This window comes from Dichomitus squalens (assembly GCF_000275845.1).
Source record: "Dichomitus squalens LYAD-421 SS1 unplaced genomic scaffold DICSQscaffold_1, whole genome shotgun sequence".
Classification (NCBI taxonomy): Eukaryota; Fungi; Basidiomycota; class Agaricomycetes; order Polyporales; family Polyporaceae; genus Dichomitus; species Dichomitus squalens.
This window is the reverse complement of record NW_006766883.1, coordinates 785,602-813,092: the sequence shown is the minus strand read 5'-3', so window position 1 is coordinate 813,092 and position 27,491 is coordinate 785,602. Positions and strand designations below refer to the sequence as shown.

The 27,491-nt window shown below is 58.1% G+C and overlaps 12 protein-coding genes across 12 annotated transcripts; 7 read left to right on the top strand and 5 right to left on the bottom strand.

The window, feature by feature from the left end:
* Nucleotides 1-208: 208 nt before the first annotated feature.
* On the top strand, nucleotides 209-1,992 carry DICSQDRAFT_46769 (translation elongation factor 1a; the record flags this gene model as incomplete). The annotated part of the gene is made up of 8 exons (XM_007359793.1): nucleotides 209-242; nucleotides 296-430; nucleotides 489-583; nucleotides 651-863; nucleotides 917-1,053; nucleotides 1,107-1,424; nucleotides 1,480-1,892; nucleotides 1,955-1,992. 8 exons carry the CDS (start codon nucleotides 209-211, stop codon nucleotides 1,990-1,992), a joined length of 1,383 nt encoding a protein of 460 aa, XP_007359855.1.
* A 317-nt stretch (nucleotides 1,993-2,309) lies between these two features.
* Nucleotides 2,310-3,892, bottom strand: DICSQDRAFT_46550 (dienelactone hydrolase; the record flags this gene model as incomplete). The annotated part of the gene is made up of 13 exons (XM_007359784.1): nucleotides 2,310-2,486; nucleotides 2,540-2,611; nucleotides 2,679-2,696; nucleotides 2,801-2,941; nucleotides 3,015-3,023; nucleotides 3,081-3,131; nucleotides 3,172-3,225; nucleotides 3,289-3,331; nucleotides 3,379-3,397; nucleotides 3,461-3,520; nucleotides 3,575-3,645; nucleotides 3,701-3,716; nucleotides 3,775-3,892. The coding sequence occupies 13 exons, from the start codon at nucleotides 3,890-3,892 to the stop codon at nucleotides 2,310-2,312; spliced, it is 849 nt and encodes a 282-aa protein (XP_007359846.1).
* Nucleotides 3,893-5,077: 1,185 nt separating this feature from the next.
* DICSQDRAFT_75557 (uncharacterized protein) lies at nucleotides 5,078-6,235 on the top strand. The gene is made up of 3 exons (XM_007360110.1): nucleotides 5,078-5,303; nucleotides 5,366-5,528; nucleotides 5,586-6,235. Exons 1-3 carry the CDS (start codon nucleotides 5,192-5,194, stop codon nucleotides 6,142-6,144), a joined length of 834 nt encoding a protein of 277 aa, XP_007360172.1. The 5' UTR covers nucleotides 5,078-5,191; the 3' UTR covers nucleotides 6,145-6,235.
* Nucleotides 6,236-6,813: 578 nt separating this feature from the next.
* Nucleotides 6,814-8,321, bottom strand: DICSQDRAFT_75554 (alpha/beta-hydrolase). Its single transcript, XM_007360109.1, has 8 exons — nucleotides 8,246-8,321; nucleotides 8,119-8,186; nucleotides 7,971-8,064; nucleotides 7,790-7,917; nucleotides 7,628-7,717; nucleotides 7,547-7,570; nucleotides 7,242-7,487; nucleotides 6,814-7,180 (listed from the first exon to the last, which is right to left on the bottom strand). The coding sequence occupies exons 1-8, from the start codon at nucleotides 8,307-8,309 to the stop codon at nucleotides 7,019-7,021; spliced, it is 876 nt and encodes a 291-aa protein (XP_007360171.1). The 5' UTR covers nucleotides 8,310-8,321; the 3' UTR covers nucleotides 6,814-7,018.
* A 336-nt stretch (nucleotides 8,322-8,657) lies between these two features.
* DICSQDRAFT_75550 (uncharacterized protein) lies at nucleotides 8,658-12,572 on the top strand (the record flags this gene model as incomplete). The annotated part of the gene is made up of 6 exons (XM_007360108.1): nucleotides 8,658-8,923; nucleotides 9,008-9,162; nucleotides 9,243-9,673; nucleotides 9,737-9,842; nucleotides 9,899-11,704; nucleotides 11,756-12,572. 5 exons carry the CDS (start codon nucleotides 8,658-8,660, stop codon nucleotides 9,997-9,999), a joined length of 1,059 nt encoding a protein of 352 aa, XP_007360170.1. The 3' UTR covers nucleotides 10,000-11,704; nucleotides 11,756-12,572.
* A 1,110-nt stretch (nucleotides 12,573-13,682) lies between these two features.
* Nucleotides 13,683-15,394, bottom strand: DICSQDRAFT_47211 (PLP-dependent transferase; the record flags this gene model as incomplete). Its single annotated transcript, XM_007359820.1, has 5 exons — nucleotides 13,683-13,839; nucleotides 13,922-14,469; nucleotides 14,544-14,765; nucleotides 14,834-15,072; nucleotides 15,283-15,394. 5 exons carry the CDS (start codon nucleotides 15,392-15,394, stop codon nucleotides 13,683-13,685), a joined length of 1,278 nt encoding a protein of 425 aa, XP_007359882.1.
* Nucleotides 15,395-15,891: 497 nt separating this feature from the next.
* Nucleotides 15,892-17,954, top strand: DICSQDRAFT_48040 (aspartate-tRNA ligase; the record flags this gene model as incomplete). The annotated part of the gene is made up of 8 exons (XM_007359875.1): nucleotides 15,892-16,047; nucleotides 16,133-16,495; nucleotides 16,557-16,614; nucleotides 16,669-16,769; nucleotides 16,827-16,986; nucleotides 17,046-17,436; nucleotides 17,494-17,617; nucleotides 17,679-17,954. The coding sequence occupies 8 exons, from the start codon at nucleotides 15,892-15,894 to the stop codon at nucleotides 17,952-17,954; spliced, it is 1,629 nt and encodes a 542-aa protein (XP_007359937.1).
* A 580-nt stretch (nucleotides 17,955-18,534) lies between these two features.
* DICSQDRAFT_123258 (uncharacterized protein) lies at nucleotides 18,535-19,188 on the top strand (the record flags this gene model as incomplete). The annotated part of the gene is made up of 1 exon (XM_007360107.1): nucleotides 18,535-19,188. The coding sequence occupies one exon, from the start codon at nucleotides 18,535-18,537 to the stop codon at nucleotides 19,186-19,188; it is 654 nt and encodes a 217-aa protein (XP_007360169.1).
* A 329-nt stretch (nucleotides 19,189-19,517) lies between these two features.
* On the bottom strand, nucleotides 19,518-21,970 carry DICSQDRAFT_130904 (SPRY-domain-containing protein). The gene is made up of 2 exons (XM_007360106.1): nucleotides 21,459-21,970; nucleotides 19,518-21,395 (listed from the first exon to the last, which is right to left on the bottom strand). The coding sequence occupies exons 1-2, from the start codon at nucleotides 21,679-21,681 to the stop codon at nucleotides 19,855-19,857; spliced, it is 1,764 nt and encodes a 587-aa protein (XP_007360168.1). The 5' UTR covers nucleotides 21,682-21,970; the 3' UTR covers nucleotides 19,518-19,854.
* Nucleotides 21,971-22,224: 254 nt separating this feature from the next.
* On the top strand, nucleotides 22,225-23,879 carry DICSQDRAFT_47011 (CBS-domain-containing protein; the record flags this gene model as incomplete). The annotated part of the gene is made up of 6 exons (XM_007359810.1): nucleotides 22,225-22,468; nucleotides 22,535-22,701; nucleotides 22,759-22,950; nucleotides 23,032-23,286; nucleotides 23,357-23,533; nucleotides 23,616-23,879. 6 exons carry the CDS (start codon nucleotides 22,225-22,227, stop codon nucleotides 23,877-23,879), a joined length of 1,299 nt encoding a protein of 432 aa, XP_007359872.1.
* Nucleotides 23,880-24,230: 351 nt separating this feature from the next.
* On the top strand, nucleotides 24,231-25,340 carry DICSQDRAFT_164482 (Phox-like protein; the record flags this gene model as incomplete). The annotated part of the gene is made up of 1 exon (XM_007360105.1): nucleotides 24,231-25,340. One exon carries the CDS (start codon nucleotides 24,231-24,233, stop codon nucleotides 25,338-25,340), a length of 1,110 nt encoding a protein of 369 aa, XP_007360167.1.
* A 215-nt stretch (nucleotides 25,341-25,555) lies between these two features.
* Nucleotides 25,556-26,660, bottom strand: DICSQDRAFT_142230 (mitochondrial carrier; the record flags this gene model as incomplete). Its single annotated transcript, XM_007360104.1, has 3 exons — nucleotides 25,556-26,189; nucleotides 26,255-26,537; nucleotides 26,597-26,660. 3 exons carry the CDS (start codon nucleotides 26,658-26,660, stop codon nucleotides 25,556-25,558), a joined length of 981 nt encoding a protein of 326 aa, XP_007360166.1.
* Between the last annotated feature and the right edge of the window lie 831 nt (nucleotides 26,661-27,491).

Sequence of the window (27,491 nt, the reverse complement as noted above, 5' to 3'; positions counted from 1 at the left end):
CGCTTTCTTACACTTTCTTTTGCGTGAGTTTTCCTTTTGATGCGTTGCATCGTCTCGCATACGGCCTGCGCATGGATGTGGCGATGGCAGCGAATCTGGTGTCGCGCGCTCATCTGCTATCTACCCGGCCGGGTACGCTCGCGAGCGACGTACGACATCCTCGGCTCTTTGCATTTGCTAACTTGGACGCCGCAGATCTACATCAAAAATGGGAAAGGAGAAGACCCACGTTAACGTCGTCGGTGAGTTTTTGCGTTCATCGCCATCCATCGGAGCCAGACCTGACTCGTTGCAGTTATCGGCCACGTCGATTCCGGCAAGTCCACCACCACTGGACACCTTATCTACAAGTGCGGTGGTATCGACAAGCGTACCATTGAAAAGTTCGAGAAGGAGGCTGCTGAGCTCGGCAAGGGCTCTTTCAAGTATGGTGAGTACATCTAGACGCTCATCTCCCCGCATACAATCTAAGCGAGGCGTCATCGCAGCCTGGGTGCTCGACAAGCTCAAGGCTGAGCGTGAGCGTGGTATCACCATCGACATTGCTCTCTGGAAGTTCGAGACCCCGAAGTACATGGTGACGGTATGTATCTCATGCCCCGTGTATACCTTTCTGTGGCCGTGCGATGCTCATAGATAATGTTTTACAGGTCATTGACGCCCCCGGTCACCGTGACTTCATCAAGAACATGATCACTGGTACCTCGCAGGCTGACTGCGCTATCCTCATCATCGCCGCTGGTACCGGTGAGTTCGAAGCTGGTATCTCCAAGGATGGCCAGACCCGCGAGCACGCCCTCCTTGCCTTCACCCTCGGTGTCAGGCAGCTCATTGTTGCCGTCAACAAGATGGACACTACGAAGGTTCGTTATCACTTGCTACGTGCCTTAGATAAGGTTTTGACGTGTGTCTACAGTGGTCCGAGGACCGTTTCAACGAAATCGTCAAGGAGACGTCCACCTTCATCAAGAAGGTCGGTTACAACCCCAAGGCGGTTGCGTTCGTCCCCATTTCTGGCTGGCACGGCGACAACATGCTGGAGGAGTCCGCCAAGTGAGTATATGCGAGGCGTCACATGTGATACTCCTTTGACACGATTGCTCTAGCATGCCCTGGTACAAGGGCTGGACGAAGGAGACCAAGGCTGGTGTCGTCAAGGGCAAGACCCTCCTCGATGCCATCGATGCTATCGAGCCCCCCGTCCGTCCCTCGGACAAGCCCCTCCGTCTGCCCCTCCAGGATGTCTACAAGATCGGCGGTATCGGTACGGTGCCCGTCGGCCGTGTCGAGACTGGTATCATCAAGGCTGGCATGGTCGTCACCTTCGCGCCCACGAACGTGACTACTGAAGTCAAGTCCGTCGAGATGCACCACGAGCAGCTCGAGCAGGGTGTCCCTGGTGACAACGTCGGTTTTAACGTAAAGTACGTGCCCTTCACGGACTCCTCCGTTTCGCGCTTATGCTCATCGTGCTTGCAGGAACGTCTCGGTCAAGGATATCCGTCGTGGAAACGTCGCCTCCGACTCCAAGAACGACCCCGCCAAGGAGGCTGCGTCGTTCACCGCCCAGGTCATCATCCTCAACCACCCTGGTCAGATTGGTGCCGGTTACGCGCCGGTGCTCGACTGCCACACCGCGCACATTGCTTGCAAGTTCGCCGAGCTCATCGAGAAGATCGATCGCCGAACTGGTAAGTCGATCGAGGCGAGCCCCAAGTTCGTCAAGTCCGGCGATGCTTGCATTGCCAAGCTCGTGCCCAGCAAGCCCATGTGCGTGGAGTCGTACAACGAGTACCCGCCTCTTGGTCGTTTCGCCGTCCGTGACATGAGGCAGACGGTGGCTGTCGGTATCATCAAGACCGTCGAGAAGACCGACAAGTCTGGTGGCAAGGGTGAGTTCCTCTCACTGCCGTCGTTTTCGAATACATTAATGAGTTATGTCTTCAATCAACAGTCACCAAGTCTGCGGAGAAGGCGACCAAGAAGAAGTAAACGACGTAGACGGCGGTCTCTCTTTCCCTCACTCTTCTCTCGCTTTCCTTCCTCTCATCTCGCATGGTATCTCTAACTGTCGCAACTTGTGTTCTTACCATCTTCCACCATTGTTGTATTCACGATCACGATGCATGCCGTCAAGGTCCACGCAGGGCCGCGGCTCATGTTCTGTAATGTCGTTGCGTGTAGAGGTTGAGAAGTACGAATCGAATGTAGCGTTGCTCCCTCTCTTATCTCATCGTGTATGATTGCGTGACTTCCTTGATGATGCTTATTCATGCATCGGGCGGCGTCTTGACAAGTACAAACAGTGCTTAACAGACGTGCTCTATCTTGGTTCCATCGTCGACTCGCTCCCCCAGGTCTCGCCCTATGGTACGCTCAAAGACCTCCATCATGAAGGTGAAGAGCGACCGGGTCAATGCGGCGTCCCAGCGGCCTTTGGATGATTCGTCGCGAATGAATGCGTGCTGTGCTTGGACCTCAAGGAACTATATGACAATGTTAGCAGACTTCGACAATCTGCCCATGTCAGAACTCGCACCGAGGTTGTGACGTTGGCGTCCTCGAGAGTTTTTCTGATAAGGTCCCGCCCTTCGCGAGGAACGTGTGTGTCCTGTAGCGAGCGAGCGGACGGACGGACGAGAGATCAGCATGAGCCGGACTGCATGGTAAGTACGCACCTGTTTACCGAAGATCATCTACGAGAGGAAAGGCGAAGAAGGCACGAGCACGAGCATGAGCATGAGCATGAGCATGAGCATGAGACGGTGAATGCACCGCGGGAGCGGGCAGAGGGACGTACGACGAGCTCGCCCTTGCCGGTGAGGTCGCCGTTGCGGACGCGGGCGAGGGAGTTGTCGTTCTTGCCCTTGCCGAGCGTCGCGGAGTGGATGTCGGTCCCGAAGAAGCAGACAGAGGAGAGGACGCGCTTGTCGAACGCGGCCTGTGGGGAGGGGAGCGTCGTCATGTTCTGCTGTTGAGATAGGCGATCTCGCGATCGGAGAGTGCATACGTACCCTGAACGCCTGGAGTGGTGAGTATTAGTCGTGAGTTTCGGTTGCGCGAGAGTGGCGAGGACGTACGAGGTGGCCGCCGAGACACATCCCGGTAGCTGTGTGCGCGATAAGATCGTGCTACGTAGTCTTGCGTGAGGCGCATATGCATACCAGCGACACGTCCGTTGCAGTTCTTGAGGGAGCAAAGGAGATCTATGGCGAGTGTTGCGTCCTGTCAGAGGGGTGTTTAGCTGCGGGACTCCGTGGCGAAACGTAGGGTGAACGGTCAGCGCACCTCATCGTATGCGGCGAGTTCCTTCTCGATCTGAGCAGCGATACTCAGAGATCATCAAGCAGAGTACCAGAAGACGTGCATGCCTTGTACTTGTTTCCGCGGTCGGTGCCTGGGCAGGAAGAGGGAGCCGTTTCGAGTCAGAGGCAATCGTGAGGATGCGAGTTCCGCTGACCTTCGACGTCATAGGGGATAGGCTCGGGGCCTTCGAATTCGTGGTAAGTCGACGGACAGGCTGTATCGGAGGAATATGAGTAGAGACCCGAAGTTCACGAATAAGTTGACCGACCGACGACGAAACCCTGGCTGGCGATCTGACCGGCGAAACGTTCGACGGGGCCGGTCACTTGATAGATCTCGCTGTCGTTCGACATTTCGTGACGCTGCGCGGACGATCAATAGACGTGCCTCGCACCTGAACACAACAACTCCTGTGGTTACATGCAAATTAGTTGTCGTTGATTGCTGATCGATTTCGTACGTGCGTACCAGGGAACTTGGCGTTGGGGTAGCCGGGAACATTGGGCGCTATGACGAAGATCCTGATGGGCCGACCATTAGGGCTGAGTTTGGTGGGCACATCGTGGTAGGTCTTTGTGATCAGCATTCTGTGCTCGCGGGCGATCTGTTGTGTGAGTAGCTGCTGGACGAGCAGATGCAGGCGTGGGGTGGGCCGACGATGGCAGATAAGTACGCGCGCGTGGGAGGGGTGTGCAGCCCAGAACATCGTAAAACATCGAGACCGTCCAGTCCAGCCAGTCCGGCAGAGTCTGCCGGAGTCCCATGATACCCTTCGAACATCCTCCTGGAGCCCAGCATCCCAGACCGGCTCAGGCCCTCAGGGCTGTACAGGCTACTCGCTATGTGCTTATGTCGCCTACTCTGAGCTGTGACTACGACACTCTAATTGCAGGACCAAAAATCAATTCCGCTGCTTAGGATTCACGACCCTTTCAAGCATGGTTGTCATGTACTTACCCACCAAATACACTAAGGGCCAGTACTAGTTCGGATACCGGATTCTCAGCCAGAATCCAGGAGTTTCTGCACTGCATCTTCCGTGCCGCTAGTGGGGGCGCCTACTGTCACCCTACTAAATCAGGTAGTCACGGCGCTTCGTCCCTCTCATCAACTCGAATTCATAAGGAGGATAGTGGGAGTGTATGCTCTTTGCGGATGTTGCTGCCGCCTCTATTAAGTAGATGACTGGAATAAATCGACTCATGATCTCCATGTGAATTCTGTCAGCTAAGTAAGTCAAATGATGGGTTTCTCCCAACCATACAGCGCCCACCATATAGCCGCAGATGACTGCATGTACCTCTGCGCTTTGAGCATTATGACACATTTATGTGCTTTTGAGTGCTGTCTTGCAATCAATCAAGACAGGCCAAAAGCACGCGTACGACTTGCGCTCTAATGCCCGGCATGTCCGTTATTGCTAGTCACGTATGATTGTCACTAGATTAGGTTACGCAAGCGCCCAGGCGGAGGATGCAAGAATCTGGCGGAACCTGGACTCCTGGCACAGAGTCCGGTATCCGAACTGGCCCTTAGTATGTGCGTACAGGGCCTACTTACACATTTGGGTTGTTGTGTGGGGGGAATTGATACTATGAACGACATATTGATATTGTTGTACAAAATGCTATTGTGCGCAGAGCCTAAACTGCTATTTGGACGATAGACGTGCGTAGATGACGTAAGCGCCCGGGGGAGATCATGTGATCCCTGGAGGGTTTGTCGTGCAGACGAACGTGCGTTGCCGTCAAAACTCTCTGGCACCGCACCCCTCCCGTCGTCCGCGATGGCCTTCCTTGCTGGAGACACTCATATACAGAGCGGCAGCGTCTAGACGAGGCACCTATCCACATCTTGCCTCGATCTATCCTCGCCGGTCCAAATCATGGTCGAACCCTCTGCAAGGATACGCCCCGTCGAACTGGCGGACACAAACTTCGTCCGCTTCTTGGTCGGCAAGGCGGGCATGGAGCCCATCGTCGTCGCAAATCAGAAAAGTGAGTCGTGTGAACATTCTCATACGCTATCGTCAGCTGCTCAACATGCACGCCGCGCGCAGTGTACTTTCACCCGCTGATTTTCTCGGCGTGGGTGGCGCTCTCTTGCGTCTTCGTCCAAGTCTTGGGCTTGTGGCCCAAGCCGGAGCAAGGCCTCTACCGTTTTCTCGTGCCCGTTCCCGCCTTCGGGTCCCTCGCAATCGCGTTCATGTTCGCCATTGACTGGTACGCCGCTTTCCCGTTCTCCGTTCCCCGTGTCCTTCGTATACTGATACTCGACAGGATGAACCGGTGGGAGTTCGAGGACCGCTCCGCGCACGTCCTCCGCGGCCCAGACCTGGCCGACATCTCCGCCTACTACGCCCGCTCTCCCTCGTCAGGCTTCTGGGTGCTGCAATACGGTGAACGCTTCATCGGCCTCATCGCCGTCGACGCCTCCCTCGACGCCGACTCGGACGCCGCCGTCGCGGACAAAATCACGCCCAATAGCGACAAGGGCAAGGACAAGGGCAAGTCTGGGAAGACCCCCATCGCCGCCCTGCCCAAGGGCACCGCGAAGACGGCGACGATCCGTCACTTCCACGTCGAGGAGCAGTACCGCCCCGCGGGTATGGCGGACGAGCTGCTCGGGTTCGCGCTCCGGCACGCGTTCTCCAAGGACCTGCGGGTCGAGGCGGTGCGCGCGCACGCGTCGCCCTTGGCGGGCTACGCGAGCGACGCGCTGAGGAGGCACGGGTTCGAGCTGGAGAGGAAGACGGAGCGCGTCGGCGCGCTGCGGTGGCAGAACAGCGTGCAGGTCCTGAGCAGGGAGCGGTGGGCCGCCATCGAGGCCAAGCAGTGATATACTGATGCGCTATCGTGTGTGTATGCACTGTACTAGGACCCATCTTGTTAACAGGCAATGTCGCAAAGATCATTGTCACCCATCATCACATCCTCGTATCGGGGCTCCCCCTCTACTGCCGGCGAACCAAGACCCTTGAGAGCGGGCTCAACTCGCAGCAAGAATGTCTCGAGACGTCATGCGCGGCATTGTCTCGTCGGACGGTCATCCCGCCTCCGCGTTGCGAAGCATGCCGGGGAGGTTGGCGTTGGGCTGACATGGACCAAATGCGAACGTTGCCGAGTAAGAAAAACCGGGGATGGGCCTAAGCCGTCCAACGCAACTATCCGAGGTACGTGTTTCTTTCCTTCTGGTCCCGGCTCGCAAGGCACGTGGTTTCTGCTCGGCGGTGAGGTTTCGGGTACACGGTGAGTGGTTTCTTCACGCTGGTGGGACTTCGGCCTGGCAAGGTGCGTGGTTTCTCCTCGGTTGTGGGGTTCCGGCTGCAGGGTGGGTCGTTTCTTTTTCGGTGATGGAGTCTCGACTACAAGGCGCGTAGTTTCTTTTCCCGAGGGAGGGGCTTCGGCCCTGACGCATACCTTTACGTGGACTTCGGGATATGTACCCTCTCGCTCGTTGTCATTGCCCTGAGGGCTGGAGAGCGGGCGGAGGGGAAACCAAAATGCGCTTCAGCACTTCGATCGGAGTATTATATGTCAGGACGTTGACAGTGTAGTAGGACAGCGAACTGTACCGCTGGACTCGCGAATTCGGCGCTCTTTACACTACATCAATATGACTGCAGAACCCTGACCTCCGTCCGTACATGTTACGAGCCCCTGTGATGGGAACGGAAGAGCACGAGGCCATGAGTAGCTGACTAGCCCGCCGGTCACTTCAAGAAGCGGTCCAAGGCCTCGGCGACGATCCGCCAGTGCTCGTCCCTGAAGACGACGTCGTGGTAGGCCCCCTCGACGGTCACCAGCTCCGCGTGCGGGATCGTCGCCTTGATCTTCGTCGCCTCCTCGTACGGCACGATCTCGTCGTCGGTGCCCTGCCACGCACGCTCGTCGTCAACACGGCCTGTAGCTGGATGACGAGAGACGGCGACGTACGTGTATGATGAGGACTTGCAGCTTCTTGCGCTCGGGCCCGACGGAGATGTCGGCGAGCTTCTCGAACGAGCTGCGCAGGCCGCGGATGGGGCCGTGGTCGAAGCACGACTGGAGGCTGCGCTTGTAGCCGGGGAGCGCGCTGCCTTGGAGGTCGCGGAGCTGCGACGCACTCGGTGTCGGGTTTTCACGCGAAAAGGACAGGATTGAGCGCACCTCTAGGAACTGCTTCAGGGCCACTCTGTTGGTCTTCGAGGGGGCATCTGTGAGTTACGTTGCGGAGGTGGGATAGGAAGTGCGGCACGCACCGGCACCGGCTTAGACGGGGTTCTCTTGACAAACACGGTCAGGTTAAACACCGGTTATGTCACGCGCGCAAGGGCGCGCACCTCTATCAAGCCAGCAGAGGAGATGAAGACGGTCTTTTCGGCCACGAGGTGAGGAAGGCTTGCGCTTAAAGCACCTGCGATCCCACCGCCCTGAGGACAACGTAGGTCACCCACATGCGTCGGGCATATTTGTCAAACGCCACCGAAGCGCAAGGTACTGACCATTGAAAAGCCGACGATGTGTGCGGCATCCCAGCGTACGTACTGGAGCAGCAAGGCGAGTTGGGTGACGAACAGGTTGGCGTCGTATGTCGTATGCGGTGCCTCCGAATAGCCCTTTCCGTACAGGTCTACAGCAAGCCAAATCTTAGCTAGTCGTAGGGAGCTGAAGGGAAGCGCATACCATAGACAAGCACTCGGAACCCGCGTTCGGCGAGGTAGGGCGCGATGGTCGTCCAAGTGACTGCGGGGGTGGATATCCCGTGGATGAGAACGACCTAAGATACAGCTTGTACGTCGTTTATGAACGTGGAGGAGCACGTCAACCGTACTTTAGTTCCCTCCTCTGGACCGATGATCCAATACCGAACCCGGCCATGCAAGAGGGGGGCATAGTGACCTGTACCAGCCAGCACAGTGAGGAGGCATATACATCTCTGACGCGGCGATGTTCAGTACCATTCGGGAACAGATCGGCAGGGTAGACCTGACGGATCCGTGATGTCTCAGGAAGGGCCTCCATGGAGGGGTCGGCTTGAATGGGGAACTACATGCGCAATGAGCACTGATGTATGGCATTCGTTCCTTGGTTTGAACACCTACGGTATTACTGGCCATGATGGACTCTGTGTCGGCGGGTCTGATAGCGATGCAAGGAGTGGGGTCCTCGACGTTGCTGCTGACGAAAGCTGCTGGGCAACCTTTGGTATATATGCTCGTGTAGGCGTGTGGGAGCCATGGCGGTCTTCCGGGAGCCCGAGCCAGGTCTGTCAGTACTAACCATATCCGAAGCGCGGGGTGCGGGGCAACACCAGCACCGGCCCGGATCTGGTAGGCAGCAAGTACTACCCGACACACGCACCACCCCGAAATGCCCTCTCTTCTCTCCTCCGCTCTCGCGCAGACCGCGCGCAACCAGCATCTGCTGCTCCTGCAATCGTCCACCGCGCAAACATGCCTTCCAATCCTCCGCGCCGCCGTGAAACAGACAATCGAGAGGGCGCGCGAGACGACCATCCTCTTCTGCTTCCTCTACCGTCCGTCTAGTCTCATTGGCACAATGCGCGTGCAGCCCGATCGCGTGCAGGTCGTGGATAAGACAGCTAGCGTACCGGGGTACGACGATGCACACTACGAGTCTGAGCGCGAGAGGAAAACGGCTCTCAAGAGAGAGCTGCTAGAGGCCATTCGCTCCGGTGAGTCTTCGAGCCCTTCGAAAAGACCTCGCAAATGCCCACAGTCCCTTCCTGCAGCCCCCCCAGGACCCTTAAATGCCGTGCTCGACTCCGTCGACACCCTTCTGTCCGACATCGGCTCGCTCTCAGAGACGACGCAGCTATTGTCCGAGGCACTCGCCCTAGTCCGCGCCCGCGGAGGTCAGTCCCCATCGATGTCCCCCTTCCCGCGCTCCGCCCCCCACTCATCTATCCGTCCCATTCTCACCCTTTGTGCACAGGCACCTCGCGCCTGATCCTGCACGTCCTCGCTCCCAGCCCCCTCATCCCCATCCTGACCGAAACCCGCTTCTCCTCCTCCCTCACGCACCTCATCGCGCACCCTTGCGCGCTCCTCACACACGTCGCCGCCGCGTACCTCACCCCGCCCCCGCCCCTCTCCCCCGAGGAGAAGTTCTGGGGCGTGTTCATCCCCATCGCAGAGCGGCATTACGAGTCGGAGAAGCTCGTTTTCGGCCCCGGGAGCGAAGGCAGCGGCTCGCCCCAGGAGTTCGTCGTCGAGGTCCTCCTGAGGGGCGGCGCGGACGCTACGGGGCGGCGGAGAGGCGCAGAACGCGTGCTCGAGGGCTGGTCGGCTGCTGTCTACGGCCCGTGTGAGCTCCACCAACTCGAGAGCCTGAAAACACTGTGGTCCAGGAAGATTGTAATCGAGGTGCGTAAGCGCGCTGTATTCCATCATGTTCCCCCGTTCAAACACTGAATGCAGCTCAAACAGGCGCAGCGTGCACCAGACCCTACTCAGAATCTCTCATTCAATGTCAACCTCACACCTGAGCAGCAGCGCTCAAGAGCGCAGGTGCCGTTACCGTACGCGCATGCAGGTATGTCGTCTGCAGCAAATCGAGCGCGAGACTCTGGGGCTGACATCTTGGTCCAGGAAAACAAATCCAGCCTCAAACCCCAGGAGCGATCCTATATGACCCTGACTCCGCAGACGATTTAGACGATGATGATCCAGACGAGGATCTAGATATATAGCCTTGCTGGGGCCTCGCTGTACGTGCATCCGGAGTCAATGCAATTACATGTATTCCCAGGTCGCTCCCAAGCCGATATTCAAAACCATTGCGACTAACACAAATGATGAGAGCGATACAACATTACTGTACAACCACAACGGTGGCGAGAGACATCATACACATACACGACATACTACTCAGCGGTCCCCCGATTACCCTATCCATACATTATCACACCTTGGATCCCACCATGGTCGTTAAAGAGGCTCCTCTCTCACCCTCCGAGCGATCTCGTCGAACTCGAAGCCCAACGCGCGCATAAAGCTCAGTTCCTCCTCCTGATCTAGTCTTCCCAGGTCGTCTTCATCACCATCGACGTCCGAGCACGACAAGTCGAAGGAGAGACTCAGGCTAGGACTGAATCGCAGCGTCTTCGTGACAGGTGTGCTTGTACTTTCGCCGACTAGGTGGCCCACCGCGCCTCTCGTATACCCGGGTCCCGATGGTCGGCGACTTCGGTAAGGCGTATAAGACTCGGAAGACAGCTCGCTGTTCTGATGGTAATATTCGCGCTCAGTGCTCGACCCGAAGCTGAACGTTCCGCTCGAGTGGTCGGGCGTGCGCGCGAAGCTCATGCTGTCCAAGTCTGATTCCGACATAGATGCAGACGGCCGATGCAAGCGACGCGCGCAGTGCTCGTCTTCGCTCAGCTCTTCCTTGGCATCGTAGTACGTTGATTCTCCTGTAGAGCTGATCACTGACGGTACCTGACTCGACCTGTGTATGTGGGCTACGTCGAGTAGCGGGGGTCGGCTGCCCAAGTCAAGCTCGGGTCGAGGCGACACCATATCGAATTGTACGTTCGCGTGGGTGACCGTGGTGACAGTGTCTCTGGGTGGTCCGCGGGGGCTCAATCCTTTGGTCTTCTTGAGACTTGTCGGACTGGAGAGTTCTGAGATGTGCCCGGCTGTAGTGAGGTGCCGCGTAGACCGCTTGGCCATGATAGAAGACAGGGAAAATCGGCGAGAGCGTTTGTCCTTCGCAGTAGATGATTCCCTGTCGGGCGAAGACAGAGCCTGAGGTGGAGCGGTACGGGTTCTCGATCGTACTGGGGATGCCTGCCCCGCAGAACCAGCTACCGGGGAGCTGCTGGCGCCTACAGTGATGGGTAGCTCGCCTCCCCAGAAGCGGTCTTGTCGTGGAGATGACGAGGACTTCCGTGGAGTCGAGAGCTCCCCCGCATCCGGGGTAGACGCTTGTGCGGACGTAGTCTCTCGGAGTGGAAGCGATGGAAGTGGCGGGCGAGGTATCACTGTTGTTCGCAACGAGTCCATCCTGGACTTGCTCAGAGCTGACGACAATGAGAACCTTCGTGCTTTGTTCGAGGTCCCACTCCCCGGCTTGCCTTCGCTTCCTACAGGCAATACAGGCTGTAACAAAGTTTGGGTGCGTTCAGGCCGCCCCTTGGGAGTTCGCGGCGAGTGAGGGGAAACTGTGTCTTCAGGAGAGGCGCTCCCACAGTGATCATCCCCATCGAGAGCGCTTGGCTGGCGGGTTGAGGAAGTCGATGTCCGTAGAGTGCTGTCATGTTCGAGAGCAGCACGCTTGGATATGCTGGTGTGAACGCGATTGATACTTGTCGGGAGCAGTGCTGGGAGCGGAAGGGAACGACGATGGTTCCGTAACTTCTTGGTCCGTGGGCTGGGCGACGGTATGGGATGCTCCTGCAGTCAAGTTCGATTAGTTGTAGGTGTAACATGCACCGAAAACCTTACCGACTCGTACTCGACGTTTGTGATCGCAGTAGTCGTAGTCATCAACCCATACTCAGGAGTATCTCTGCTATGAAGAGTCTTCGACGGTACCTCTGCCCTGCCTTTGAAGAGATCACGGAGCCGCTCGCCTAATTTCCGCACCTTGCCCATGACAGGTCGTTTCGTCACCTTCCGTTTCAGAGGTCCATTACCGTCGCCGACAGCAACGCGACTGCTAACAGTGGGAACTGGCTGAGGGCGAGGGGTCTGGTGAACGGTGGGTTGAGGTGCAGAAAGACGACGGGCAATGACACGCTCCGTATGCTCCGATGCGACATCGGCACGATCCTCTTCGAGTTGTTCTTCACGTACAAGATGACCAGCGGAGGCCTCAGTGGTCCCAGAGGGATGCCTGTATGCGCCCAAATCAGGCCTGTGCGTTCCTTCGGGACTCTCCATCGGCGTAGATGGCTGTGAGCCTGACTGCACGGACGGCGGGATAGAGAATGAGGAGCGCGAAGCCGAAGACGCCACAGCAGCGGCCAATGCGAAGGCATCCATCTCGGACGCTGGAATGGACAAGTGAGCGAGGACCGCCCCATGCGAGTCAGCAGCATGTGCGTCACTACCAGAGGGAAGGACAGGCGAATCCGCCTCCGAAAGATGCGAAACTGTGGACACAGAAGACGTCGGGGGAAGGGAAGAGCTGCGTGTGACTTTGACTACTGGAAGGAATTCAACGGGAATGTCAGGGGATTGAGAGATGGAGGGCGTAGATTCCCAGCCTGTAGGTGTGATTGCCAGTGAAGCAGGGGTCAAACATGCTTCCAACTGAGGAGAGGGAGGAGCGGGGGGAGACTCGGGAAAGAATGGGTTGTTCGCAGAGCTATGCACGGGCAGCTTGAGGGGAGGGAGGCCAGGAATGAAGTTGAGAAGGGGTGGATCCAGATGCGGCGATGGGAAAGGGTGTTCTCTAGAGGCCGAAGGGGCAAGTCTGGGTGAACGAGAGGATGTGCCCAAGTCCGAGCTGAATGGAAAAAACTCGCTGGAAAGAGTGGTGGAATTCGAGGAGATGCCGCGATCGAGGCGTCCGTTTGCGTCAGGATGAGTTGGCCAATCTGCGAGGTCCGGGGTGTGGAGAGGACTCGACAATGCTGTAGATATCTGCGGAAAAAGGAACAATTGTGAGAAGCATTCTGCAAGATGGCAAGATGAAAGGGAGCAACCGTGATGGGGGAGAGTTTGGGATCGCTCGGTGCCCTCGAACTCAACGTAGCTAGATTGGCATAGGTCAGACCAGGCGGATCGTGCGGGCCACTTGAAGCGACGTATGGGCGGACAGGTCCGGTGTAGGTCCATCGCCTACGGGCCTTACGGCTGCCCTCCTTGCGGGACCGAGCATTGGCGGTGATTGCGGAGCCACCGTACGAAGAGACAGAAGAGACATCTGCATCCTGTGCAGTGTCGTCATGCTGGTCGCGGGAGCAGCTGGGCCACGCGCCGGGTAGGTAAGGAGTGAGGGACTGGCGGCGCGAGGCTGATGGGGGCATGGTCCTGGAGTGGGGATGGTGGGAGGAGGACAAGAGACGATGGAGACATGAGACAGGACATTAAAGAAAGGGCGGAGAGACCTGCCTTGCTCGTGCAGCTTCCTCGATGGCTCCCCTGTGCTCTTTGCCAGGGACCGAAAGCCGTCAACGTTTGACGGCGGTCGATCTTCTGCTGTGGCATATATAGCCCACCACGCACCATATCAGGGATCCCACCAAGGAATCACTCTCGGCACTGCCCGGGGTGCGCATCGCGCCGCTGCCTGTGAGCTCGGCACCAACGCCGGTGAGAAAGCAAGCACTGGTCGCACGAGACGACAGCATCCATTAGCTGCAAGCTGGTAGGGATAGACAAGAGCCCGTCTATGTGCTCTAACGCTCTAACAGATCAAACTGGCTCAGAGGTCTCCCTTGACGGCCTTGCTCACGCTCTCCGCGAAGTAGTCGATGTTGTTGCCGTTCAGGCCCGCCATCGAGATGCGCCCGTCGGCGGTCATGTAGATGTGCGCCTTCTCCGCAAGCACCTTCGTCTGCGGCTGCGTCAGGCCCGTGAAGCTGCATCACACACACAAAACCACCGATCCGTCAGCCCTGTATCACCGTCCCTGCAGAGACACCGTGCTTCCGTGATACGTACCTGAACATACCAATCTGCTTCTTGATGTGACTCCACTCGCCCGGCGTGTTCTGACCCACGAGGTTGTCGTACAGACGGTCACGCATCTGGATAATCCGGTCCGCCATGTGCTTCACCTCCCCCTCCCAGAGCCGGTACAGCTCCTCGTCCCGCAGGATCGTGCTCGCAATACGCGCACCGTGCAGCGGCGGGTTCGAGTACATCGGCCGGATGACGATCTTCAGCTGCGAGTCCACCCGCGCACGCTCCTCAGGCGAGGACGTCACCAGCGAGAATGCACCGACACGCTCGCCGTACAGACCCATGTTCTTCGCGAACGACTGCGCGAGCGCGATCTGGTGGCCCTGCTCGACAAAGTAGCGCACCGCGAACGCGTCGCGCGCAGTGTCCCCAGACGCGAAGCCCTGGTAGGCCATGTCGAAGAAGGGGAACAGCTGCTTCTCCTTGACGATGTCCGAGATCTCCTTCCACTGCTCCGGCGTCGGGTCCACACCAGTGGGGTTGTGTGCGCAGGCGTGCAGGAGCACGATCGACTTCTCCGGCGCAGCCTTCACGCGATGATCGACGTTCGAGTGAGCGGGGTGTCTTCTCCGGCGACACGTGAAAGGAGGTTCTTGCTCACCTTGAGGTCCTCCTTTAAGCCCTCGAAGTCGAGGCCGACGGTCTTTTTATCGAAGTAGCGGTAGCCCTTGACCTCAAGGCCGGAGTCGCGGAAGACAGGCGTATGGTTCCCCCACGACGGGACCGGGAGGTAAATCGTCTTGACGTGGGGGTAGAAGCGACCCAGAAACGCACCACCAATGCGGAGCGCACCGGTGCCGGATATAGACTGCGTCACAGCGACCTATTCACCGCCTAACGTCTCAGAGACCTGCCAGCTCACGACAACCATACACGCAAAGAAAAACGCACACGGCCCTCCTTCAACGGCGCGCTGTCCACGCTGTAGGCGAGCTTCGCGGCCGACGCAGTGAACTCGGGGAGACCAGTGATGGGGAGGTACTCCTTGTCCGGGTTCTGCTGGACAAGGATCTCCTCCGCCTTCTTGACCGCGTTCAGAACGTACGGCTTGCCGTTCTCATCTCGGTACGCGCCGACACCGAGGTTGATCTTGCGGGGGTCCTTGTCGGCCTTGAAGGCCTCGGTGACACCTGTAGTTCGCAACGGAAGCCCGCACGTCAGCAGGCAGTCGACATGAGCCGCAGACGGTGATTCGCGTGCACATTGGCGAAAATAGTCGCCCTCGAGTCACGAGTGCAACCAGTACGCCCGCATAAGGCTCGCAGAGAACCGCAGTACTCATTGGACGGACTTCTCTCGGGGAGAATTCCACACTACAGGCTGCGAGGATCGAGACGTACCCAGAATGGGGTCCGGAGGCCCAGCCGGGACCGCAGACCAGACGGAGAGCGAGCCGGCGTAGCGGACGTGCTTCGGGGCGACGCGTGCGAGCGGTCGGGCAATGGCCTGCATTTTCGACGGAAAGCTAGAGCGAGGGGTAAGGGAGAGAGCTATGTGCAGAGGACGGTGTGCGGGTATAAGTAAAGTACAAAACGCCAGCAGGGACAGCAAGTCTGGATGAGTCCAGTGCACGCGTGACCCCCGCTACTGCCGGACGCGATGATTTCACCCTCAGTCTCCGTGATTTCGCGCGGGGCGGGGCGTTTGAGCGGCCAGACCGTCTCCGTCTCGGAGCGACCCGGGTCATTTTTCAAAGCCCTAACCCCAAATCAAGGTTCTGGGTAACCCTCAGCGTTTTCGCGGATAGATCAGATAACTTGACAGATCTGCTCGACTCACCGGGACTCATTCTCGAGCACTGGTCTTGTGTATAAAACTACTAGGGCTCTGAGGCATAGCTTTGAAACACTACAGTCATGGCCGACTCGCAGCCAACACAACAACCCCCTGCTGAGGTGCCGTAAGTCACCAATGGCTTCCTCCTGTGTACTCTATCGCGAACTAATCGTATGTCCCCTAGGCCCGCCGAAGGTGCGGAGGCACCTAAGGGCCCCTCCAAGAGCGAGTTGAAGAAGCGCGCGAAGGAAGAGGAGAAGGCACGCAAGGCAGCAGAGAAGGCCGCCAAGCAAGCAGAGCTTGAGGCGCAGAAGGCTGCAGCGGAAGTCGTACGTACCATCTCATCGCATCTCAGCGACGGACGGACATACGATCAAGACGCGCTAATCCTCTCGATACCCCTTCGTATCGTAGGACTTCGCGACCGAGTTCTACGGCAAGCTCCCTCTGAACCAGTCCCAGTCACGCCCGAGGCGCGAGCGCGTCCAGATCGCGTCCCTCACCCCCGAGCACGACGGCCAGACCGTGCTCGTGCGCGCGCGCGTCCAGACGTCGCGTGCGCAGGGCAGCAAGATGGTCTTCCTCAACCTCCGCCAGCGAATCGACTCTGTCCAGGCGCTGCTTGTCCTCACCCCGGGCAAGGTCAGCAAGCAGATGCTGAAGTGGGCTGCGGGACTGCAGACGGAGAGCATCGTGCTCGCGGAGGGTGTCGTCAAGAAGTCCCCCGAGCCGATCAAGAGCGCGACTGTCAGCGACGTCGAACTGCACCTCACGCAGGTGGGCTACATGATCCGTCTTTTGGCTATGTCACATCGGCTGAGAGAATCCACGATTGTAGCTGCACCTTATCTCCGGCTTGGACACCAAGCTTCCATTCACCGTAGACGATGCGAATCGTCCCCAAGAGAATACTGAGCAGAATGCGGCCGACCAGGAGCAGGAAGCGGAAGCCCCAGAGGAGGCCGAGGCGGAGGAAGGCGATGAGGGAGGTATCAAAATCAAGCGCGTCCTTCTCAAGACTCGCCTCGATAACCGCGTCGTTGACCTGAGGGTATGTCTGTCCATTCGCTGCACAATAGACGATTGTTCAATTAGCACTGCGCGACAGACACAAACGAACCAAGCAGTATTCAGGCTACAGGCCGCAATTGGGAGCTTCTTCCGCGAATACCTCGAGGGACAGGGCTTCATTGAGATCCACAGTCCCAAATTGCAGGGTGCGGCGACCGAGTCCGGCGCCTCGGTCTTCGAGGTTAGCTATTTCAAGGGTACGTCCTACTCGATATACCCGGCACTCAGCGAGTGACGGTTGTCGTGGGGTTCATAGGCAAGGCATACCTCGCTCAGTCTCCTCAGCTCGCCAAGCAGATGGCAATTGCCTCTGACTTCGAGCGTGTCTACGAAATCGGACCCGTTTTCCGTGCTGAGAACTCGTTCACACATCGGCACATGACTGAATTCATCGGGCTCGATCTCGAGATGGCCATCGAAGAGCACTACCACGAGGTCATGGAATTGCTCGACGGCCTTTTCCTCCACTTGTTCCGCGGACTGAAGCAGAAGTACGCGAAGGAGATCGAAACTGTGCGGAAACAGTTCCCCGCGGACGAATTCAAGTGGCGCGAGGGCCCCGAAGGCACTCTGAAGCTCTCGTTCAGGGAGGCGGTCGACCTCCTTGTTGCGGACGGTGTGCCGAGGGAGGATCTCGACGACATTGAGTACGTGTCTTACAGCTGAAGCTGGCTGACACCTCAAACTGACGTCCGTTGCCATAGCACTACAAACGAGAAGCGTCTCGGAAGGATCGTCCGCGAGAAGTATGACACCGACTACTTCATCATTGACAAGTTCCCCATGGCTCTTCGTCCCTTCTACACCATGCCCGACCCCGAAGATCCCGTGAGCTCGTTTAACCACTTCTTCACTCGTATCATACTAACTCTACCTCCTTTTCCCCCAGACACTCTCGAACTCGTACGACTTTTTCATGCGCGGCGAGGAGATCCTATCTGGCGCGCAGCGGGTGCACGACGCAAAGCTCCTCTCCGAGCAGATGCGTCAGAAGGGCATCAACCCAGAGTCCATGAAGACCTACCTCCAGGCCTTCCAGCTCGGATGCCCGCCGCATGGAGGGGGCGGTATCGGTCTCGAGCGTGTGCTCATGCTGTTCCTGAAGCTCAACAACATCCGCCGCGCTTCTCTCTTCCCGAGAGACCCCAAACGACTAGAACCCTAGACGGCAGCACCTTCGGCTCCGTCCTCGACTCCGGTCGTCAGCCTGACCGGGCGGGCGCGGATCCCGGATTCCCATGGAGCGATCTCTGGTGCGGCCTCGGGGGAGCGGCTGTCAGTACTGTGCAGCTGAGACAGGGGAATTGGTGACGGGGTGAGTAGAAGTGAAGATAGACGTGTCCTCGACAGCGAGCAGTGTACTACCTGTTGTATCAATCAAATGCCACACACACATTCATGCTAACACTCCGACGGCAGACGTCTGCCCTGCCCTGGGAAATTGCATCGTCCGTGAGCCCAGTCTTCCATTCTTGACAGTGCCTCAAAGCCCCGGTCCGTTGCTGACGACCTGAGGCTGGGAGGGCGGGTGTTCCGTGTCAGCCTTAGACGTTTCCAAGCACGCTTCTGTTATAGGCCGACTTCGTCCCGGCAAGCCTCTCTCTCATTTCAAAGCGGCGGCAGCCCTCGTTCTCTCATTCTCTCGTTGCTAGCTGTTCCGCGCAGAGAGCTCTGCTCCTGCGCATCCTCAGTCGCGCCTTCTATCCACGTCGCTTTCCCGCACGCCCTTGCGGTATCTTCACGCTATGTATATCCGCGAGTACGAAGGCTACGCCGAGTCGGGCCACGACCTGCTCTCCAACAGTAACCTCTACCCCAGCTGCCAGCCGCCCGCCGCGCATTGCTCGGACGTGAACCACCAGCCCGCGCGCGCCCAAAGCGTCACAGCCCTCAGCAGCCCTCCACACCCCACGCCGACGCTGGCCGGGGGCAGACCGGCAACACAGGAGGCGTTCTCGGACGACATCACGCGCTTCGGGCGGCGTAACTTCATCGGGTTCGTCGTTCTGGGCGTGCTCGTGTTCGTCGGGCTCGTCCTGTGGATGACGTTCGGGATGTGGCCGAGGAGGGCGCTGTCGAGGCTGCGGGAGAGGCTCGCTCGCAAGAGAGGAAGACGGGAGCGGGGAGGCAGCACAGACAAGGAGGGCGGCAACGGCAGTGTAACGCGAGCGCAGGAGCTCGAGCGCGACCGATGCTCAGAGTCCGCCGCAGAGTGCAGCGAAAAGGCTCCAGATCAAGACGATGGCTCTATCGTCGAGGTTCGACGACAGGCAAGCGCACACTCAGCCAAATCGGCAGGATCTGTATATTCGCTCAGCAGCGGGGCAGAGACACTGGAAGAAGGCGAGGCGGAGGCAATAGGCCGGGCTGAGACGGTTCCGCGCGTACACTTTGCATGATGCTCTCCCGAGAGTTTTTCTGGGCTGGTTGTATGTCATCCGCATGGGCTGTGTAGGTATGCGCTTTTTATGATATCACGCGCTGTACGGGTTCTTTCCAAGCGAGGGTCTCTCGTTCAAGTCGAGCATCGGGTGTCTGCAAGCAGAAGTACTTGAGCTATACCGACAGAGAGGTCTGCACACACCGGATGTAGCACATAAAGAGGCGTCTGATCCGATAAGTCAACAAAGCAAATAGAGGAGCGATGCGCGAAGCGTACGATATGGATCCCGGTTGGGCGTTGGCAATGCAAGCAGAATTCCAATTCAGTCCGTGGGCGAGGAGACCGGGGACAATGAGGACGCAATATCATAGGTAGCAATAACACAACAGACAGAATGCATGATGGTGGGCCAGTCAGCACATGGACGCGCAGGCGGGCAACGTGAGGTGGGGTAGTAGAATGGTGACTGTTAATGGTGGTGTGTGATGCAAGTACAATGCAAGGCGCGTGCTAGATGGTGTTTCGACTTCAACTGACTGCCAACGTCCACGGCTTAGCGCGCCCTCATAGAAATACAAGCTTGATCAAGCAGCGACGAACCCGAGGTAATAAACACTCCGCCCTTCTAAACAGAACTTCCGACTTCTCCGCTCCTGTTCCGACACGACCTCCTAGTTCACACTCATGGTCTCCTCTCTCGCCGACTTCTGTGCCTGTCTGACCGGGACGGATTCCCAGTGCCGATGATATTAGGAGGCAGCGAGCCTCTCTCCAGCGCAGCGGCGATAACCTCCGCGGGCAAGTCAATATGCGCACCGTCAGGGTACGCATAAGCGTCGAGAGGGGAGTAGGCAGGGGGTGCGATATTCATCGCCTCCAGCTGCGCCGCCGAACTATTAGCAGAAGTATGAGCACTGTGGCCGGTACTAGGAGGACTCGAGGAGGGGGCTAACGCCTGCAGATGGATGTCGCGCGGACCGGGAGTAGGGAGGTCCGAGGCGATCGGTGATTCTGGGGGAGGGTGCACCTGGATCGCGAGGTCTGCACCTGAAACCGAAGAACGCGAGCCCGTGCGTGCATGAGTGATGTTGAACGGCTGTGGTCGGGGGACATTGAACTGGTTCGCACCTGCACCCGCAGGGCCGCGGGAGGGCGACCGAGAGGAGGCCGCGGAAGAGTCGTTGTCGTCTGCACCGGGATCTGCATCCCTTTGCGTTGGGGAAGCGGGCAAGTTAGCATTGGGAGCCGTGTGGAAGGGGAGGTCAGTTGGGGATAAGTACCTCCGTGAACTGGAAGGTCCTGCGCCGATTGGGGATTCAGGTTCTTCCTCGATGGGAGTGATGGGTGGGGGCGGAGTCATGGGAGGAGAAGGGGACGCCAAAGGACTGTCACGAAGCGGCGAAGATTCAATGGGTGCATTGACGGATAGACCAGAACGGGGCCGACGGGATCGATGCGAGCGGCGAGAGCGGGTCGAGCCGCCTGCAGGACTTGCAGGGGCGCCGATGCGGTTAGGAACGATCTCACCGCCTGCAGCAAGGAGGATGCTGCCAACCTCGCTACCATAAGCTGGAGGCGGCGCAAGCGTGCCTACGCTAGGTGCAAGTCCCCACCGTTTCACATTTGCCTCGATGAAGACAAAGCCAGACTGGCCGAGGTTAACGTGAATGCTGCACGGTCCGTCGGCGCCGATGGTAGGGAAAAGATTCCATGCAGTCAACCCAGTAAACGCGTCTTCCATCTTCCGCCCGTTCTTCGTAAAGAACACGGTACCAGAGCGGGGACGATAGCCGACCCCAAGGACGTCACCCTCTTTGAGGGTGGTACCACAAGCCTGCGCGGTGAAGGGGTAGTTATGCGACTTGTCCCCATTAGAGTGGTATGCCACCGAGTGTCGACAGAGACCAGGGAGGCGGAAGGAGGGATAAGGCTTCGTTGCCAACCCGACGGCAACGTTGGTTGTTTCCGGAAGGTCAAACATCTTCGCCTCCCAATAGTACACCTCGTTGAGCTTAGGGAGCGGCAGATTCGACTGCACCGAGGATGCGGATGCAGGATCAGGAAGAAACGTGAGCTCAGTACGAGCGTGGACCAACAGAGACGACAAAGCCTCAAAATCAGGCTCGAACGACCATGCTGATACACCCTTCTCCTGGATTGACAGGAACTGCGACAACGTGATGTCCGTCGGCATGGAGTTGGGCGGGTACTGCGTCTGGTATTCTGCACCGGATGAGATTAGTCGAACCTTGAGCAGCGCTTGCGTGAGAACGAATGGGAAATCACCTTTCGAACGAAGGTATGCTCGCTGTTCGGCTTCGCTGACGGTCTCCAGCCATCTCGACTCGACCCCCTCAAAACCGCCCTCGCCCTCAATGAGGTCCTCTCGGCTGATATCGATCGGTCCATCGGTATCACGGAGCATGATACCCCGTCGTCGCCGCAACAGAATGACGCATACCAGGAAGAGAAGCAGGAGAAAGAGGAACGTGGATAAGACTATGAGCATGGGGAGGATAATATAGAATGCATCTCGAGAGCTATTGGGCGTTCGTGGCGGACGATCTTCCTGACTAGAGGCGAGGGTGACGATGGGGTCTGGGAGGTTGTCCTGGATAGCCTTGATGCCGGCTGACAAGGCCTGTGCTACCTCCTCCCAGTCGGCATAAACGACTTGAGCTGGGCGCCCTTGTGATGGGCTCATGACCTAGAGCGAGAACAGAAGAAGCAGACAAGAACTGAGAGCAGAAGAGGCAGAGCAGGGAAGGAGAGACAAGGAGGGAGAGAGCACGGTCAAGTCCACGGTCAAGAGCTAGTGGGAACTGCTCTGGGCAATGACCGACCCTCCCCGGCCAGCGCCGCCCGCTGCGCCGGTCCCCACACCTCATTGCTTGCCGGGACTGTCCGGAGGCCCGCCGGGGGGGGGGCTGACTAAGGGGGAAGGGTGCCTGCGCGGGCGTCTGTGTGGAGGCGTTGAGCGCTGGAGCGTCTTAGACTTATTCCGGCTTGCTTGGAACTGCAGATCCATCCTCCGCATGGCGGCACATTCCTCATGAGTGCTCCTCTCACTCCCAACAGCTCTCCGAGAGTTCGCAGACGTGGCTCGACCCGCAGACCCCGAGCGGGCTCACATCTCCCTCCCTTTACCCAAGAGAGCCATGACGCTGCGCTCTATGCAATTAGGACATACCTCAAGGGCCGGACGTCTTACGACACCTTTCCCGTCAGCTTCAGGTTGATCGTCCTAGACTCCAAGCTAGAGGTCAAGAAGGCTCTTCAATGTTTACTTCTCAATGGTACATATCACCATCATCACGCGCAATGTCTCCTTCCGCTCACCGCATCCTATATACTCCCCCTAGGTGTAGTCTCGGCACCATTATGGAACAGCGACAAGTCGTGCTTCGCAGGCATGTTCACCGTCTCGGACATCATACATCTCATCCAATACTACTACCGGAGCTCGTCGTACGATGCAGCCGCAGCAGACGTGGAGACTTTCCGCCTCGAGTCATTGAGAGGTCTGTCTGTGCATCTTTCGGCCATCTTCCCATGCAATCATTCTCACATCGATACAGACATTGAGAAGCAGCTTGGCGTCGCCCCTCCTCCTCTTCTCCGGGAACATCCCTCTGCCTCGCTCTACGATGCAGCCAAACTCTTGATTCAGACTCACGCACGTCGTGTCCCTCTGCTAGACGTCGACTCCGAGACGGGCCATGAAGTAATCATATCCATACTCACCCAGTACCGCCTCCTGAAGTTTATATCCATAAACGTGAGTTCTCGTGCTCATACGCGTGGTATTTGGCGCCTGACCTGGCACATGTGTCTTCGAATTTTCTAACGCGTGTCTCAGTGCGGGAGAGAGATTCAACAACTTCACTTACCTCTCCGCCGACTTGGCATTGGCACCTATGTCAGTGCGCCACCTCTCCCCCCAGATGTTGAACGTCCAGAAGGCTACAACCCTTTCCATCCGATCGCCACAGCGACTATGAACACTACCGTGTTCGACGTCGTACACATGTTTTCGGAAGGAGGCATCTCTGCGGTTCCTATCGTGGACGAGGAAGGAATCGTGGTCAATCTGTACGAGACCGTTGATGTCATCGTAAGTCACGTTTGATTGCGTTCGCATCTGTTGTCTGCCATGCCAGATTGAGGCTCATGCTTCTTGATAGACTCTCGTTCGACTTGGCGCCTACCAGTCGTTGGACCTGACAATCTCAGAAGCTCTGAACCAACGGTCGCCTGACTTTCCCGGTGTCGTCATTTGCACTGCGTCGGATTCTTTGGGCACGCTCATGCAGCTCATCAAGAAGCGGCGTGTACACCGGCTTGTGGTTGTGGAGGGTGAAGTGAGTCGGAGTGTTTTCGTGACCGAGCTTGCATGCTTATGCTGCGTTCTCATAGGAGGAAGAGCGGAGGGGTGGCAAGAAGGGCCGCTTGCTCGGTATCATCACGCTCAGCGACGTGCTTCGCTACCTCATTGGCGATGTATATATTGGCGAGTCACTTCCGGATCCTCCTCCAGCGCCTTCAGAGATTCTCGCGCCGCCTCCCTCTGGCACTGCCCCTCCTCCCGCAGCGTCTTCGGGCCCAGAAGCGGCTGCGCCATCAGATGAGGCGCCAGCAAATCCAGCCCCCGCGGGGGACACTGTGGATACAGCGCCAGAGGAAAAGGCGGCAGAAGAGGCGCAATGATAGAGACCGAGTGACAGCGCGCAGATTACAGTAGATGTAGCCTTACAGATTTTGCTCTTGGCTTTGAACCGCATCTGTAACAGTATCTTTGTTGTTTTGGAGGGCTAATGGAGAACTCATGGATATCTTGCTGCGACGGCGTGCACCACGCACGCGCTGACTGAGGACTTGGCCGGACGTCAGGGGGTCGCGCGACCGCCATGCAGCTGACTTGATGCACGCAGACGCCCTTGGAAGGTGCGCTGAGACAGCCGACACGCTCCCAGATGGCTCTGGCAATCGTCCACTACCTTCTCCGCTCTCCTCCTCCTCCACCTCAGTGCTCCCTCGTCTCTGCTTGATACCCAACGGATGGCCGCCATCCAAGCCATCCATGTACGCGGCTGGGAAGACCGCCCCGAGCCGAAGCCGCACACCGTCTACCGCATCGAAATCCAGGCCTCCGTCCGCTCCTGGCAGATGTGGCGCCGCTACTCCGAGTTCGCCGACCTGCACGTCGAGCTCACCAAGTCCTGCGGCGCCCCTCCTCCCGCCCCTCTTCCGCCCAAGCACCCGTTCTCGTTCCTCCGGGGGAGCAAGACGAGCCCCGCGCTGCTCGAGGAGCGCCGTGCCGCGCTCGAGCAGTACCTCCGTGCGATTCTCGCCGCCAAGGACGACGTCTGGCGCGAGAGCTTTGCATTCCGCGACTTCCTCGGCGTCCCCGTCGGCAAGCAGGACGTCCTCGGGGGCGGCTCGTCCGCCGGGGGCACGGGGTTCACCGCGAGCTCGTGGCTGGACGAGCACCAGGACGTGCAGGCGCGCGTGCGCGACGTCCGTGCGGACATCAACCGGCGGGACGCGCTCGGGGACGCGAACGACGTGGCGGGCTCGCGCCAGGCGAACCTGCAGGCGAAGAAGAAGCTCGCGGGCGTCCTCACGCGCGTGTCCGCGCTCGAGGACGGGCTCAGGGCGCTCGGGCTGGGGGGCATGAGCGAGGGCGAGCTCCAGAGACGGACGGACATGGTGGCGCGCTTGAGGGACGACTGCGAGAAGCTGGCGAAGATCGTTACGGCCGCACGCACGACGTCGAGGGGGATGGGGAGTGCGGCGGAGCGCAATCCTGCATTGGAGACGGACCGCGAGGCGTTGCTTGGGCCGTCGGGAGGTGGGAGCGGCATGCCTGGAGGATTCAACAGGCCGGTTGCACGCGTCTTCGGTCAGAAGGCTCAGCCTGTGGAGACGGAGGAAACGCATCCGCTAGACGACCAAGGGCTCTTGCAACTTCACCAGACGAAGATAGACCAGCAAGACGCACAATTAGCTCAACTGTCGACCATTCTTCAACGGCAAAAAGGCATCGGTCTTGCCATCCACCAGGAGATTAATGAACAGAACGAAATGTTGGATGGCCTCACTTCGGACGTAGACCATGTTGGAGCCAAGCTCACGAAGGCGAAGAGAGAAATGAACAAACTAGGTTGATACAGTCGTTTATCTTGGTTCTTTTCACTCTGGTATTACACTCGCTGCATTGCTTTCCGGGGGATACTAATTGCATGTATGACAGTATTATGCGATATTAGAGTTATACTAAGTACGAATCCATCATGAGTCCCTATGTCTACGATCCTTCGACAAATGTCGCCCGACACCCTGGTAGACGTGCATGTGAGCATGGGAAAAACGTCAGTGGCCGGCTAGACACCTACCTCGAAGCAAGCAATCATAATACCGCACGCCGGTGCGATTTTCGATATGCGCGGCACAATACCCGCATAAAGCGCCGCAACGCCCTCTGTTCGGAGGATCTCGGCAGTCAAAGCTATTGTCGATGTCGTCGAAGTAGTCGCCGACAGTAGCAGAGCTTGTCTGCGTGTTTTCAGGACATCGAATGGCGATGTAATGAGCGCTGCAGCGGTCCCGCTGACGGCACCACTGACAAATGCGACGCCTGCGCCCTCGTATCCAAGCCTGCCTAGCCTGTGCTTTGATAGTTCGTAGCCGGCCCAGTAGAGACCGCTGAAGGGCACGTCGCGCCAGAGCGTGGGACCAAGGCCGCGCCAGAGGTAATGCCAGCCTTGGGATTGGGCTAGGCTACGGACGGATGCGAGAACAGAGCGGAGGGTGTGTGGGTGGTCGGGCGACGGCGGTGTTGACTGGAGGTTCGTTCGAACGAGTTCGAGGGGAGACATGAGTGACGTGATGGTCGTTCGTGCAAGGATACCGGCGGTGAGAGGGACAATCGAGGAGGGCAGTAGTGGAGGTAGCGTGTCGTTGAGTAGATGATCATACGTCAACATGTAGCATGTTGACGAGGGGATACCAATGAGCCTGTTTTTCGTCAGATGAGAGAGACGGTGAGAACGAGCGAGTTGACACAGGAGGCCAATACTCACAGTGACGTCCCCGCGCCCTTCCACAGGCCTGCGATGCCCTCAGCTCGCCATACATGCCTGGTAGCATCGAAGAAGCCGTTCACCCTCTCCGTCTTGTAGACGCCATGGTCCCAGATGCAGACAACCTCGCCTTCCACGGCACTCACTAGGGATGACATGTTGCGAATGCACGACGCTGGTGTCGCTTGGCAACACGCACCTGGCGGTGGATTCGGGAAGAGACGTGGTGGCCGTGGTGGTGGCTGCGTCTGCAGACGCGTTTTAACAACATCAAAAGGGGTCACTGTACGAAGGATCTAATTAGCGGGTCTCTCACATAGTTCCAGCGAACGTAGCGCTTACTGGTCAGCGCAGTGACCATGGACCCGGTTGCAGCAGCGATGAGCTTTGCATGAAAGAGTTCCATGCTCGCTGTCTAGCAGGCGAAATGGGAGAGAATAGGCACAAAGGCCTGAGAGAAGGAACGAGTCACAGCTGATGTAAAAACCAGCGTCGCGTTTCCCCCAGGCCTCCCTGTGCTCGGATCAGCGGCAGCCCCCTGCCGAGCCCCTCAAGCCAGCGCTCCGGCCACCTCCCAGTCAGGGGACAGGCTCGCCGTGACTGCGCGAAGTGTGCCCCGCCTCATTCTACGTGGTTTCAGAGCTACAGGACACACAATATTCTGCATGGAATGCTTCCCATGCAGATTCCTGCTGTGTGCGGGTGCTTCCAGCAGTGGACCAGAGTCGGGCAATGTCCTCGGTGTGGTATAGCTGGGGCTCGGCCGGGGTTTTCCGGTGATCCGAGCACATCCCCGGGCGCGGGGACTGCGACGCTGGTTTTTACATCAGCTGCAAGCGACTCGCACGGCCGTCTGAAGTGGTCGGGATGATCGGAGGTAACAGCGCCAGCCGCGCCGAATAGATGCGTCATTCTCTCCTCTTCCTTATCTGATAACGATTAAGTCCCGTGGTCTCAAAATAGACGCCCTAGATGAGCGCACAGCCATCATCACGCGGGGTCCGGCGGAGGGCTCAAGCTCAAACTCAAGCTTTACACGTCAAATCAATCGAGGATGTTCGGTGGCATGGAATATAGCCTATGGATTATCGACAGTGTCGGCAGTTTAGGTACAAAGCAGCCTATAATAAAAATGCGATGATAACCCATGACGTGCAGAGATGAGGATAAGAGTAATTGGTAAGGAGCGAACGGCCGACACTAGGAACACAGGTCTGCAAAGTGAGTGGGTGAGCGA

Bases quoted from the DNA above. Each gene is read 5' to 3' on its own strand.
- DICSQDRAFT_75557 (XM_007360110.1), top strand. From the start codon at position 5,192: ATGGTCGAACCCTCTGCAAGGATACGCCCCGTCGAACTGGCGGACACA. The intron at 5,304-5,365 runs GTGAGTCGTGTG...CGCCGCGCGCAG, and splicing joins CGTCGTCGCAAATCAGAAAA to TGTACTTTCACCCGCTGATT. The intron at 5,529-5,585 runs GTACGCCGCTTT...GATACTCGACAG, and splicing joins TTCATGTTCGCCATTGACTG to GATGAACCGGTGGGAGTTCG.
- DICSQDRAFT_75554 (XM_007360109.1), bottom strand. From the start codon at position 8,309: ATGGAGGCCCTTCCTGAGACATCACGGATCCGTCAGGTCTACCCTGCC. The intron at 7,718-7,789 runs GTCAGTACCTTG...CGTTGTCCTCAG, and splicing joins ACATCGTCGGCTTTTCAATG to GGCGGTGGGATCGCAGGTGC. The intron at 7,488-7,546 runs GTGCGTGCCGCA...GCCCCCTCGAAG, and splicing joins CCCCGTCTAAGCCGGTGCCG to ACCAACAGAGTGGCCCTGAA.
- DICSQDRAFT_130904 (XM_007360106.1), bottom strand. From the start codon at position 21,681: ATGCTCATAGTCTTATCCACGTTCCTCTTTCTCCTGCTTCTCTTCCTG. The intron at 21,396-21,458 runs GTGATTTCCCAT...CATCCGGTGCAG, and splicing joins AGCATACCTTCGTTCGAAAG to AATACCAGACGCAGTACCCG.